Source organism: Podarcis pityusensis (genome assembly GCF_964106645.2).
Source record: "Podarcis pityusensis genome assembly, chromosome: 3".
NCBI lineage: Eukaryota > Metazoa > Chordata > Lepidosauria > Squamata > Lacertidae > Podarcis > Podarcis pityusensis.
Window position 1 is genome coordinate 67,125,925 of NC_138026.1, and position 14,911 is coordinate 67,140,835.

Sequence of the window (14,911 nt, forward strand, 5' to 3'; positions counted from 1 at the left end):
GCCTTTGGAAGAGGATCTGAGGTGTGGCTCTGTTGAGCCCTCACTCAGATGAAGTAACATTTTTTGAGTCCAAGGCTGGGAATTTCATTGAAACCTAATAGTCTATCTGTGGGGAATTTTTCACTTTACGAGTCGTTTCTCTTTTTCAGCACCAAGAATTGGCCTCATGTTCTATGTGTCTTTCCCTTTACAATAAATAATGTTTAACCAGCTAATTCTGGGGAATCAGTGATACAAACAAACTAGAGAGTTAAATGTCAGCCATTATTTGGTTTAGTTTATGGGTACAAGTTTTGACTAATGCTTTATTAGCTGGGATTGCTGAAATGGGCAAACACGTTGGGTAAAATGAGAGAGAGAGCAGCAAGTAGTCCTGTCTTTGAAAAGAAAGGGTATTGAAAAGAAAGGATATCTGGCAGAGTGAAGAAATAGGAATATATGAAAAGTAAAATATTAAAAAGGAACATCCTAGGTATTATCTGCTCCAGTGTAAAAATGTAGGAAATTCTACTAAGCAAAGCACTTAGGTTTGCTCTCTGTGTAATATGAAAATAACTTTTAGTATAGCCTGATGTTAAAATCAAACATACACAGTACTCAAACTTAGTTGTTCTTTGATCTGAGAATTTAGAAGTCAAAGACATAGTCGTATGTCTTGAAATTGATATCAGGATCTTCTGATATTTCTTGCTCATCTTTCAAAGACGTGTCAGGGAGCTCTGGCTTGGCAATTTCCCTGAAATTAAAAGAATTGGGGAGAGAAGAGACCCACTATGGGTAACTATGACTTAATGCTCTGGGTTTCTGTTTTATAAGTCCCATCTTCCTGAAAGCAGGATTTGTGTCTTAAAAGCTGCATTCTTTGCCCAGTCCAGTGTTACTCATGTTAAGTCATTCATCAATATAGCAATAAGTCAATTTAAACAGAGAGGAGGCGGGGGGGGGGGGGGCTTCCCATGAATTAAATATGAACTTCCTTTGTCTCACAGCATCCTGGACAAAACAATCACAGACATTTCCATTCATCCCCTTGGGAGTGTGACGTCTCCAACGTAACGTGATTGCTCTTTTTGAAGCGGAAAAGTGGTCCTGTGTATATAAACCCTATAAGATGAGGCTGCTTGAAAGGCTGCACAGAGTGCACTGAAGGGGGAGAGAGGCATTCGCCCAGGAAGGAGAGCTGCTGAAACTTCAGACCGGCAGTTAGAGGGAGCAGAAACTGACAGGCACTTTCCTTGGCACATTCCTGCTCAGCACCTGAGGAAGAAACTTGTGGATCAGCCAAGGAGCTGCCGAGGGAATTCAGCACTTCGGAAAGCTCCTCGTGTCACCTGCCTTTGAGGTTCCTCTTCCGGCTTTGTAAGTAAAAGTTTTAGGAGTTTCCCTTTGTGGTGCTGGTAGATTTCAGTTCAGAGAAATACCAAACTAATGTTTGTTTGTGACAAAAGAAATACGGCTAAAAAGTTTCTGTGCACAGACTGGAACCAAATCTGCTCGAGAGATAATTCTTCTTTTGATGCCTTTACTGATTAATCTCCCAGATAACTGAAGTTGTTTCCTTTGGCCTCAGGAAAAATAATCAGTATTTCAGATCCGCTCCTGCTTTTGATCTTACTTCCGGCTGTTATGCTTATGGGAGTCCTTGCTACTACTCTTTTTCTATTTTATTATCATAATTTTGTTTCTCTTTCTGCTTCTTCTTCTCCCATATCCAGATTTCTAGAGTGTGAATTGTGTTGCACATGACCTTTCCTCTGAAATTGTCCACTTCAATTTCACTGGCATTTCACATGGATTTTATTCTTAGCAACATTCTTGGTATCTGATGGAGGGAATGCAGCTCCCCCCTGCCACACGGGGGGGGGGGGGCTTTTGTGTGCAGTTGCTACTGTAAAACAATGAAAAGAGATGCCTTTGCATGAGAATGAATGAATTATCGTTACAGCCATGTGAAATCCCTTTCCAGCTCATTAGTGCCTTGTCTCTAGTTCCAAAGCCCTTAAAGTGGAAGTTCTGGACCTGTTCCCAGTGAATTTCAATGGTTTCGCCGAGTAACTGCTACTGGGTTGCAAACAGCATTTATTTACTATCATGATTCAAAGCTGTAAAGAGGAACTGCACTTTTTGTCTTCAGCTGCGGTCCTGCGCACAGTTATCTGGCAGTGAGCAAAGTGGGACTTACTTCTGAGTAAACATGCCTGCTCTGTACATTTCATAAATAGTATGATTTTATATGCTGAATTATATACATGGTGCATTTTCAGTTGTTAAAGCAGTAAAATACATTTAGGCTCAATAACAAAGTAAGTCAGGTGGCAGAAATATCAAAGTTATATGGTCATATTTTAATACCAGACACAGGAAAATCACTATGAAAATCAAAGTGATTTAAATTAACATTTTGACCCCAATATACTATTAACAAGGTGATTTCTTCTGTCAGTCTGTGTACCTATCTCCTTCTCTCTCTGCCGGCTTGCATGTCAACCCTCTGACCTTTTTTTTAAGTTAAGCTTCGCCTAAAGCTTCTAGGGAACTTATACTGTGTATCTCACCAAAATAAGCACTTTTAATGCATGAAGAAGTTGATCTGTCAAGGCAGCAAATAATCATAGAACTGTAGACCTAGATGGTCATCTAGTCCAACCCCCTGCAATGAATGGTTGTTGTGATTCATCTTCTCATTCATTCCAGAATCATCCATGCCTTTGCTACCAACTGCACATTACTTATCTCACAAGGAATCTGTCATAAGAAACTTATTTGCCTCTCTCAAACTTCTTGTTCAAGGACAATGCCTTAACACCAGGAATCCAAATGATTTTGCCCAATTAATAATATTTTAAATTAGTATAATTTTTTAATATTTTGAAATGTGCCCTACAGTGGTCTTCCTTTGCCTATTCAGAATTACCAATTTCATGTTTATTAGGCCACCCTTTGCCATGTCTTTTTGTTTATCCAAAATTTGGGCATTGACAACAAGAGGTTAACATTTTTTAAAATTATCTTTGTCCAGGCAGGTCCACAGAGATGGAACATGGAAGTGGCTCCCAGCTTCTCCTCTCCTTTGCTCTCCTCTATGTCCTCTGCACTCAAGCACTTGCTTTGCCTCCTCTGGGAACATACTCTGCTATGAGGTAAGGGCTGCTCCAGCTAAGCCTACCTAGAGAACAGCATGATTTGCAAATCCAGCAGGAGATGCAGATGTCACAAAACTGTAACAAGAAAAACCAACCCTCCAGTTTGAAATGCTCTAATGCTGCCTACCTTGCAATGGCCAAGCTGAATGTCCTTAGGAAAATTTGCAAAATCATTTTACTTGGACTAGCCAAAAGGGAACTGAGCATTTTTTTGAAAACTTAACTTTGGGCATAGCTTGACTGGATATTTCATGTACGCTTTTACGCCTTTTGTTACTGACTCTCACTGTTTCATACGTAAGAGGCTAGCAATAGCTAACTAGTTCAATACGAATGGACAGGAAGAAATGAGGACATATTTACTTGGCAGTAACTTTGATAGATGTTAGTCCAAAATGTTCATCAAATTATTCAGTTCAGTGCCCTTGAAAAATCATTGAGATTCCTTGCATGCAATGGAAGTGTATCTGCAACCTTGCAATACCTAGCCAAAGAGTCAAAATACGATGGCTCTCTTTACCATTTGCTTTATCTGTTTTACTTCCATGCCATCCTTTTATCACAGCCTTCTCCAACATAGAGCTCTCCAGATGTTCTTGAACTACAGCTCCCATCCTCCCTGACCACTGGCCATGCCGGCTGGGGCTGATGGAGTCTGAAACATCTGGAAAGCCCCAGGTTAGGGAAGGTTGTTTCACCAGAATTTCACCATTAGTTATTACTGTGTTGAAATTGCTGTTGTAAGCTTGGTGTGATCTAGGATCCATGCCCAGAGCGGCTGGGGTACAATAAATCATTATCATAATCATCACCATCCTCCTCCTCAAGGGCCTGACTTTTAGCTTCCAACGGTCCTCTCCTTATGAAAGGATGCAGGTATACACACACACAGCAAGAAGGGGGGACAGAGGAAAAACAGTCAGGTGTATTTCAAAGCAATCTGTCCAGGGATAAAAGATAGCTCTTTAATAAGCATTTGACATAGACATGGATATTCTTAAAACCACACGTTTACTGCCCAATTACATATTAAAACTCAGAGAAAAATGTTTAGTAAATAAAACCAAGAGGCATGTTGCCTGAACACTATCTACCGTACATATTCCAGCCAGAACAGGAGAATCTTTAGAAACTAACTAGAAGATTCATCCATTCCATCTTCGTTCAAAGGCACTCAAGAGTCCTATTCACACAATATAATAAACTCACCGATAAGTGAGGTGGGATCACACTGGCAGATCCAGCACCCCAACCTACATACTGTCAACTGAATATCTAAAAGTAAAACAGAGAGCCAAAATAAAACTTTGTTTTATAACAGACAACAAGACCTTGTGTATATCTAGCAAAGTCCATCCTAAGCCTCCTGACTGCTCTTCTGCCAGGAAACATAAAACCTCTAGCTTTAGTTCAGCTTCCATTACTACAAATGTTTAATATGGACTATTATATAGAAGAAGAATATAAATCCAGATCAACATGTCTACAATTATTGGTTGCATTCATCCTCTTAATGGCGGTTATCATGAGCTGCTTGAGTATTAGCACTCAACAGTCTAGGTGCTAGCCTAGTTTAGCGGTCATTAGCAGTGAATGCCAGCCAACTAAATGTCCAGCTTCAGAAGCACATTTATGCTCTAATAGCTTGTTAATAGGCACAGAAGGGGCACGGCAAGATGAAAGGCGTTCTTGTTGAATTGTGCTTTTGAGAACGGCACTAGTCTGTCAGAGACAATTTGGGTCCTTCAAAAGAGGATCCAGATATTCTTGTGTTTACCCATTAGATCATGATTAGGACTGACAGAATGGAATTCCATACAAAGAGACAGCCAGGTTGAAGTGAAACATAGGTAATATTCATCAAGTGATTTTCCATCACAACTACCTTGGTATTTAGTCTGTGATAAGAGGAACATATTACTCAGGGGTGGGGAACCTGTTGCTCCCCAGATGGTATTCAACTACAACTCACATCATGCCTGACCTCTACCTATGCTGACCTGGGCTGTTAAAAATTTTGAGTCCAACAACTTATGAAAGGGCATGGGTTTCTCATATATGACTTAAAATATTTTTCTCAACCCTGTGCTTGAAACAGACATCTTATAGAACATAATCGAAAACTCAGATGTCAAATCAACACAAAACCATCATTACAAAGGACTTTATAGCATGTCTATGTATTAAACACATTGGAAAATTCAGAACTGAAGCAGTTCTAGAATCAAAGGGCTGGAAGAATCTTAAAGTGGGCATCATAGATTATATGTTTGCTATAAGTAGCACTCAGTATTGTCCATGGATCTTACCTCAAAAAGAATTTTATGTCAAAGAATCCTTAGGAGAAAATTAGCTTTTATCAAAGCCTTTTCTGAGAAAATTTGGGAAAACAAGTGCTGGGGATTATTTCCACCTCTTACTAACCTCCAGGAGCTTCAAGATCCCATTGTATATTTTAAGCAGTGGCGTAGCGTGGGTTGTCAGCACCCGGGGCAAGGCAAGTAATTTGCGCCCCCTAACCCGTGAGCCAGGTAGGGGCAGAGAGCTGCGAGTGCGAGCGCCCCCCCCAGATGTTGCGCCCGGTGCGGCCGGCCCCCCTCCACCCCCCACGCTACACCACTGATTTTAAGTGAGCATTAAATGTCCCCCAGCTCAAGTTTTTTTTCGCAGAAACATGACTTTCAACATCATATCAGAACTAGGACGCTCTCTTCCTTTAGTCACATCACATATTAGTTTTAGAATTTACGCAGGTTATTGGGAAGGGTGATTGTTGAGAGTGAGGGAGGGTGAATGTGTCCAGGTGGTGGCTGACTGAGGAATTTTGGTGGGGACTGAGTTGAATGGGTCTTGATTTATCTGCTTTATATACAGTATTATTTAATTTTGGTGTTTAATTTCCTTTGTAAACTGCTTTATGATCGATTCTGATAAAAAGTGGTATACAAATACTTGAAATGAAAAGATAGAAGCAGGAAGGAATATGGAACTAGTCATCTCAAGCCAGAGATGGTTGTCAGTTTCACAGAAAAAGGTTAGCAGATATTCAAACCATAATCTTTCTGATCTTAGTTTTTTCTTACTTTCTGTATATATCCGATTGGGTCACATATTCAGTTCTGAATAGTTCAGTGTGATTACCCTGTGGTTAATAGTTGGCATGCTATGAATCACTTTGTCCAACCATTGTTTCGAAACAACTATTACAATTAAATTGTTTTATTGATTTGTAGTTTGAGATTATCATTCATTTGAGATTATCTATTGACTACAGTTGTCAAATCAGCCCTGGGAAGCCAAATGTTTGGCCAAAATTCAGTGATGTTTGAAGGTTCCCCAATCTTGTCAGGTAAATTATCCAAAGAGACTGCTGGCTGGGGGTTTGATTTTATGAAGAACAGCATCAGCAAACTGAGGAGGCTTCTCGTTTACATTTGTGTATTCGTACAAGGAAACATTCTTTTACTTACAGAAAGCCTTTGGGAGCTCTGTAAGATCCTTTGAAGAAATGAAGTTTCTTCAATTGTATAAGATTGTTGGAGCTTGATAACAAGGTGGTCAGGTGAAATGGAGGACAGAACTTCAACACTTTTAATAGTGTAGAAGAGGGAAATTTGGCAGGAACAGCTTATTATGCTAGCTACATGTGCTAGAATTCCCTCCTCTACACAACTGTTAATGGTGTAGGAATCCTGTCCTCTTTTTTACCTGGTCACCATACTTAAACCATGGCATTTGACTTTTGCATAGTGTTCTAATTTGCCTTGTCCTGCTCCCATCATCATGTTTGAGGTTTATCAATATAACACCACAGGGACTGCCATGTGCACGCATTTATACAATAAGTTAAATTACAGACTGAAGCTGCAATGCTATAAACATGCACCTGGGAGTTGGTCCATTTGTGGTCAATAGGACTTACTTCTCAGCAGACATGAATAGGATTGCACTGTAAAAATCTCATTTTCGCACTGAAACTCCCTTAGGTCATTTACTATGGTTGTGATCAACTGAAGTTAACTACTTTGAAGTCCCCTTGATTTGAATGGGAGAGCTTAGTGTACCTAAATTTCTCCCATTGGCAGGACCATGTTTTCTGTATTATCTTATCAGCACATAATGAAATCATTCTGCATGTATAACTGTTCATTGTGAAGTCTGTACTGAAATAATTGAAAGAGTAGGGACATCTGCATGATATGGACACAGTTTTAAAATATCTGCAGTTGTGACTAATATTCTTCATTGTCATAATGAATGAGAATAATGATTTCATTTATGAATTGCTTACTATAGGCATCTTATAGTAATAGTCAATATTAACCTGGGAGGCGATTGTAAGAATTCTCTAGCATCTTCAAACATTGTTTTCTTTTCCTCTTCTTCACTAGATTAGGAAACAGAATGCCATTTGATGGGGCAAGTGAATCTGATCATTCTCAAGGCTCATTAAAATCTGAGGCTGACATTTTGCAAACTACACTACCTGAGAATGACAAGTTTTATTATGATGTGTACAGAGCTATGGATAGGTAAGGCATTCCTTTTTTAAAAAATCTAATAATCATTGCAAATCTGAATACTGAACTGCTTGTAATTTCACTGAAGCTTTCTGACCATTCCTCTCTTCCTCTTTCATGGTCTTTAAGCTATGTTTGCATTACTAGAATTATGTGTTTGGAACTGTAAGGATCCACATATCTTTAGCTGCAGTAACTATGTGCTTGTCTGTGCATTAGCTGTAAATATGAAACTATATACAATCTTGAAAAAGTAGGTCACAGCTTTTTACTGTAGGACTTTCAATTGCAGGAACACAAGACATGCTGATGGACTCTTCACAAGTGGCTACAGCAAACTTTTGGGTCAAATTTCAGCAAGAAAATATTTGGAATCACTTATAGGAAAAAGAGTTGGGTTAGTAACTATTACTCCTGTTTCCCAGACTCAGCTGGTTTCCCCTACATTCCTCTTAAATACCCACATTCCACTATGTTTGAATTCAAACATTGATCATACGATCATCATGTGTTTGTATTTTGTTGGCATCTATCTTGGGAGACAATGGAGGAGTGTAACTTTGGGGGTGAAGCTGAACTGCTGGAGAGTTACAGTGCCTGCTGTGGCTGTAGAGACCGATGTGGGAGAGACATGTTTTGTTGCACCTGGGGCAGATGAAGTCATCTGGTTGTGCTGCTGCAGGTGCACCATGATGTTTCTTCTCTCTGCGTTCCTCCCAGCGTTCATTTCTCCGCTGGTCGCTGCTAGCAGGCCACCCTCAGTGTCTCCAGTGTTCTGAAAGTGAAATCTGAAAGCCAAGTTTTTAAACCTGGATAGCCATAATTGGTACAAGCTTATCCATAACTGGTACAAGCAGTATGCCAAATATGGTGGGAGGGATGTAGTCTTAGCTTTGCTTGCATAAAATCCCCGTTCAGTTCCTGATATCTCCTGTTGAAGAGTCAAAGAATCATAGAGTTGGAAGGGATCCCAAGGGTCATCTAGTCCAATGCAGGAATCTCAGCTAAAGCATCCTTGACAGATAGCAAAGAGACTGCTAGCTGGGAGAGCTACTGACAGTCAAAAGTATAAAGGCAACTCCATTTCATAGTATGCTGTATTTTATCCACCAAGCATTTGTCACTGCTTGTTTTGCTTGAAATCAATGAGAGATCCATGCTTATTTTGCACTGATTTCAGTGGGGTTTTCAAGCATGCTTAACAGTGCAGGACAGAACTCAAAAGTGTCTTTTCGATATTTATTACCACCAGACTTGAATTCTTTTCAGAGTAAATTTGGTTTAGTCAACTAACTTTTACTCAGAGTAATCCATTATAATTAATGGCCATGGCTAACTTTGGCCCATGGATTTCAGTTGGTCTATTCTGAGCAAACAATAGATGAAAACAACTATAAGAGACAGTTCCAATGCAATTCTATATATGCCTACTCAGAAGTAAAACCCATTGAGTCCAGTGGGGCTTGCTCCCAGGTAAGTGCATATAGAATAGCAATCTTCCACAGACATTTTAAGACCATTGAAGGGAACCTTTGGCCCTCTAAATATTAACCATGGGGCTGGTGGGATTTGTAGTTCGGCAAAGGTTCCCCACACCTGTGTTAAGAGCATGGTCAAGAAATGAGGTCATTGTATTAATGTAGGGGGAAAAAAAGTGAGAATAGACTTTCCATCAGTTACTTAGCTTTCAAGAAATACAACCTGTGGGTTTTGAAATTCTTTCATTTTGATTGGCTCGTGTATTAATTGCAAGTCTCTTTTATGTTCAAGAAATAACACTCCCCTTGATGAACAGACACCGCCAGTCAAACGCCATTCAGATGCTGTCTTTACTGACAACTACAGTCGCTTTCGAAAGCAGATGGCTGTGAAGAAATATTTGAACTCTGTTTTAACTGGGAAAAGAAGGTAGGAAGAAAGAGTGCACAAAAGACAGGTGGTTTTTTTTTTAGAAGTCTCCAGCAGTGACGAGCTATTAACGCAATCTTCCTTTTAACATATAGAAAAGTGCAAGCGACGTTGTATCACAGCGTCTTTCTTCTGAGGACAATTTATAACAAAAATAGCTTGAAAGAACAAAGATTGTGTACAGAAAGAAAGGGCATCACGATCCAGCCATATTTTTCCATGCTTTCTATAGAAGGCATGATTTAACTAAGAATGTGAGAACTAACCCGCTTGTTCTCAAGCAGCAATTACATAATTATTAACTAAAATGTTCAGCATTATGCCTTGAGGTAAACTGATTTCTATAAAAGTGCTATACATTGTTTTGTATAATAAAGCTAGACAGGTTGAATCATTTTAATAAAGGCTAATGATGCAATAAAATGCAACAAAGGAGAAAGTTTCTAAGATGAATTCCAAGAAGTAAATTAAACTAAATCTAAGCTTCTGCTCTGCCAGTCAGGAAGAGCTAAACCCAGCCAGCCTTCGGGATGAAACGGAATTGCTTGACCCTGCCTTCTCCGAAAACTATGATGATGTCACTGTAGATGACCTTGAGCTTCTGAATCACCTCCCATTGGTAAGTCTGAACATCTTCCCAACCAGAGTAACCATCTTACGTTTATTATGTGCATAGTTCATATGTGCCACCAGGGTTTTCCAGAAAATTGCTCTTAATGACCTGCCTCCCATATGACATTTCTGTGGGAATCACATCACAGGAAGATAATTGCATGGATTAAATAACGATAATATCTGTGAAGTATTTCTAATGAAAATGAGTGGTTTGATAGTGTTAATTTACCTGGCTCACTTGGGTTTTCTCAGATTGTGTGTGCTAAGGCATGAAACCCAAACTGACTTGTTTAATTAGGGTGAATAGTACTGTGTCTCTGAGGATAACTACACTGGCATTTCTTTTAATTAAAACAAAAATAAGTCCATCCACAACTTCCTCACACCTTTCATGGCCTTCTGATTAGTTGAAATCTAAGTCGCTTCTGAATCTGACCATCTAGTTAGTGGGTAAGCATAAAAAGATTCTTGGCCAGAAGTCTGGTTCATATTCATATTAGTGACACTCACATTGTGGGTTGCTATTTACTAAGGCTGCAGTACGAACACAAGTTACCTGGGAGAAAGCCCCGTTGAATTCAAAGGAAGTTATTTATCTGTAGACATGGGTAGGATTGCAGCCTAAGTGGGTCAAAAGAGGCATTGTGGGAAGGACGTTGACTTCTTATATCAGTGAGTACTGAGGATAATATGGGTAGATGGCATGCAATCAGTGTCAAACATAAAATGATTTTTACACTTATTAGAGTTTGAATTTGTTGAAGTGAAGTTTTTTTCTGAAGGAGTCCTGTGAAACATAACTTGAGAGAAATTATGCATTTATTTAAACCATGCATCCCCATCCATCAACAGGAGTGGTCCATTTCAGGATGCCACTGAAATGGACTTTGGGGTTTTGCCCCCTTTGTTTTTTGTTTAAAAGAAAAAAAACCCACCCCTTTGTTCTTCTGCATAACTCTAAGCATCCTGCTACTTCTCTCTTGTTTCTACTTTGGCTCCAATCCTATTGGGCACTCAACCATCTGGGTTTGCTATTAGAGGAAATGATGCGTCTTATCATTCTTATCTTATTTTGCCATTGAGATGCTTAAAGACAAGTCCCTATATCTTATTGCAGCTCATATTTGGGCAGTTAAATGACATTATTGGCCATGCCACGAAGATGATTTGATTTACCATGACATTTTCCCAAGGAGGACTGCATTTGTACAAGTTTATTGTTGTTTACTGGCTAACAGCCCAACAACATGAGCCACTGTTGAACAACCAGGGATGGGAAAGCTGTGGCCCACCAGATGATGTCAGACTACAAGCCCTTTCATCCCTGACCATTGGTGCTGGTGGGAGTTGGAATTAGCAACATCTGGAGGTGCCACAGGTTTATCACCTCTTATACAAAGCCCACAGCATTGGAAGAGAGAGCCTTGTCTCTGGCTCCAGATCTTTCCTGAAAGCAAGTGCAACCATTAGTGATGCTGGCAAAGAATATGAGGCCCCTGGATTGGATAGCCCTGATAGAAATACTAGAGGTTTGGAGTTCTGTCCTTAAGCAGGCAATGGACAAGCAATTTCAATAAGTTGCTTTCCAAGACTTAGCCCACGCCCTTGCCCTGGCTTCACTTCCATCTCCAGAACATACAACCAATTCAGTAGGCCAGCAGTAGGGAACATTTAGCCCACCTGATGTTGCGGAACTACAACTCCCATCAGCCCCAGCAAGCATGGTCAATGGCCTGGGATGATGGGAGTTGTAGTTCAGCAATATCTAGAGCACCAAAGGCTGTCCACAGCTGCCACAGACAGTAGGAGAATATCCACTGATTAGGGTCCAGTTCCAGCTACAGTCTTGGTGCTGACAAGACGGAAGTCACATTTAAAAGGTTTTTATCCTATACACTGACCTAACTGGGTACAGTGCCTGTGTTTGCATATGGCTGCCACCTGAGCCACACCAGCCCCAAACATTTTGCTGCCTGAAATGATAGACAAAACTGCACTCCTGTTCCCACCCATTCCACCAGTTGACTTGTACTTCAACAATGATGATGCGATAGCTTTTTTGCTACACCTGAGGGTGGCCTGCTAGCTTGAGGAGCATAGAGCACACACAGCTCTATTCTTCAAGAGAAGGGAATGCCCTGAGGGCTCAGCAGAAGTGTCACGAAGTGGGAGACTGTTAACATCAATTGTATACCATCAGAAGCATTGCAATAGCAACCATGGTTCATTTGATTTCTTTACCTATGGTGCAATCCTATACATCTACTCAAAAGTAAGTCCCAAAGAATTCAATGGGACTTACTCCCAGGTAAGTAGGCAAAAGACTGAGTGAGTCACTCAGACCCATTTCTAGCATATGCATTGAGAACTTTTTAAAAAAATTCAGGATTACTGTACAATCTTTTAATAAGTGTTACCATCATTTTCTAAATTAATGGTTCTAAAGTACGTGTTATTTTTCTCTCTCCCTAGAATGTCTGAAGACAACTCCGTAAAAAGAAAAAATCCTGCAAAAAGTCCTAAAGATGAGATCAAACTATTTTTTTGAGTTTCTCATAGTATTTCAAAGAGATGATTTCCGTATTTAAACCAAAACAGATATATTGTGAAGTGAAAATTGTGATATTTTTGTTTCTTATATAATAAAAATGGATGTTTACACTGTAAATATTACTTTAGAGTGATCTACCTAAAGCTGTACATATGTATGCTAGTTTTAACTCACAACAAGTCCTATGATCTCTTATGCTGTAAATCTGTTATTTTGATAACTGCATTTCAAAGAAAGACAAGCAACGCACAGGACAGAAAGTACATTAAACTGCTGCTTATGGCTGCATATACAAAATCACTGTATGCTGATTAATTGCTCCTTAGCACTTAAACTACTATCTTGAACTCATGAACTGGATGGGCAGAGAGTGAGCTTTCTCACTTTTTCAGTGCAGTGATGGGGATACGGCATGACTCCAAATGAACTAACTATATTCAAATTGCTGCTTCACTATACTTCCCTAAGATGAAACTGGAGAGGGATATGTTGAAGAACTCTTCTAAAGCAAAATGTTGGTAGGAATTTAGGAGTGGTGGTGGTGAAATATTTTTCAGTACAATTCATAACACTTATCAGGTGTGTTTAATGTACCCCTAAGGTGCCATTGAACCCTCTTCTCCCTGCCAGCAAGATTCCAGACCATCTGGAGGGGTCTCCTAAGGCAAAATACCTATAGGAATTTTGAGGACACTGAGAAAAATCTCAGTCAGATGAGAGACATTTTTAAAACTCCCCACCCCCAGGTTTAGTAAATGTTCCCCCACCTCCAAATGTAGATAAACCTTTGTGAAAGACTACCAATTAAAGTAAAAGGGCACAACACTGGATGGATTTTTTCATAGGCAACTGCATCATTGGTGCAAATTCAGATTATTTTCATAGCCAAGCAAACTAAAGTCAGATATATATCCTGTATATTTATAGGTATCTTTTTCCATTTAATGATATAGCTACTGGGCTATCAGAATCAATGTAATCCCACAATTGCCAAAGGTGAAACGCTTCCCCTTGATTTGTTAAAATCATTTTGTGCTAAAATCATGGATGCTAGGATTAAAGTGCATTTGACATTGTATATGTTTACCAATGAAAGTATTCCATATATATATATATATATATATATATATATATATATGTAGGACTGGAGACACTTTACTATTTTTTCCCAAAATGAATGTAACCGATGAAATATGCAGACAATAAAGACATTTTATTATCACTGCAAATATCATTGGTTTGATTCAGTGCTGCAATAAACTGGGGAGTTGTCAGGTGATAGACAACACCCTAACTCTGTTATTTCAGGAAACAAGAGAACAGGGGTCAGTACAAAGTACAAGGAGCAGCACTGTTCAAAGCAAGCTCACACCTTGCATTAACCGACCTTCTGCGATGCCTGAAATAGTTCCAGTACAACAGAATGGTCTAGACAAGAGCTGCTCCTACCATTAGGCAATGTGAGGCAGTGGCCTCAGGTGGTGTATTGCTTTGTCTTTACCATCAGTTTTGTAAGCTCCCTTGTACACATTCACTCTGCAGCTGTGGATGGGGGGGGCAGCACTACAAATGCAAGCCCCACCCGCAAGGTCCCTGTGTGTGTCACCCTGTGTGCTGAGTCCCCAACCATCTGCACGTTAAGCGAGGAAGGTGTGCAAGTGGGCATCTCAAGCAACGATCTCTGCTATAACAACTGTAGGAGTGTTACAGGAGTGTTCCTATTTTGCTCTGTGAAATTATGGCGTGTATATGGCCATCACGAAAGAGGGGTGCCACATAAAGCAGAGGTGGAATAAATGGCACTCAATAGAATATTTGGTTCTCCAAAACAGTATGAGAAACTCATAGGTACCCAGCAGCTACCTTGGCATACTCCAAAGAAAATCACTTGATTTGATTGAATACGCGAAAGCTGCTTTTCCAACAACCAAGCTGATGTGAAAGAAGCTCACAGCATTAACAAATATGAACAACACTTCCTAATTCAAAATAAATATACAATAAAACTATAATTAAAACAATGTATGCAGCAAAAAAAAAGTAAAATAGCACAAAACACCAGTCGTAAGAACATAAGAAGAGCCTGCTGGATCAGATCTCTGGCCCATCTTGTCCAGCATCCTGTTGCCACAGTGGCCAACCAGAGGCCTGTGGGAAACCCGGAAGCTCAAGAG

General features: G+C 39.8%; 1 protein-coding gene across 1 annotated transcript; it reads left to right on the forward strand.

The window, feature by feature from the left end:
• Nucleotides 1-995: 995 nt before the first annotated feature.
• On the forward strand, nt 996-13,034 carry VIP (vasoactive intestinal peptide). Its single transcript, XM_080998775.1, has 7 exons — nt 996-1,359; nt 3,020-3,140; nt 7,535-7,675; nt 7,956-8,060; nt 9,434-9,571; nt 10,070-10,190; nt 12,659-13,034. Exons 2-7 carry the CDS (start codon nt 3,034-3,036, stop codon nt 12,665-12,667), a joined length of 621 nt encoding a protein of 206 aa, XP_080854901.1. The 5' UTR covers nt 996-1,359; nt 3,020-3,033; the 3' UTR covers nt 12,668-13,034.
• The last annotated feature ends 1,877 nt before the right edge of the window (nt 13,035-14,911 follow it).

Coding starts and splice junctions, on each gene's coding strand:
- VIP (XM_080998775.1), top strand. CDS start 3,034: ATGGAACATGGAAGTGGCTCCCAGCTTCTCCTCTCCTTTGCTCTCCTC. Junction 3,141..7,534: donor GGAACATACTCTGCTATGAG/GTAAGGGCTGCT, acceptor CTTCTTCACTAG/ATTAGGAAACAGAATGCCAT. Junction 9,572..10,069: donor GTTTTAACTGGGAAAAGAAG/GTAGGAAGAAAG, acceptor CTGCTCTGCCAG/TCAGGAAGAGCTAAACCCAG.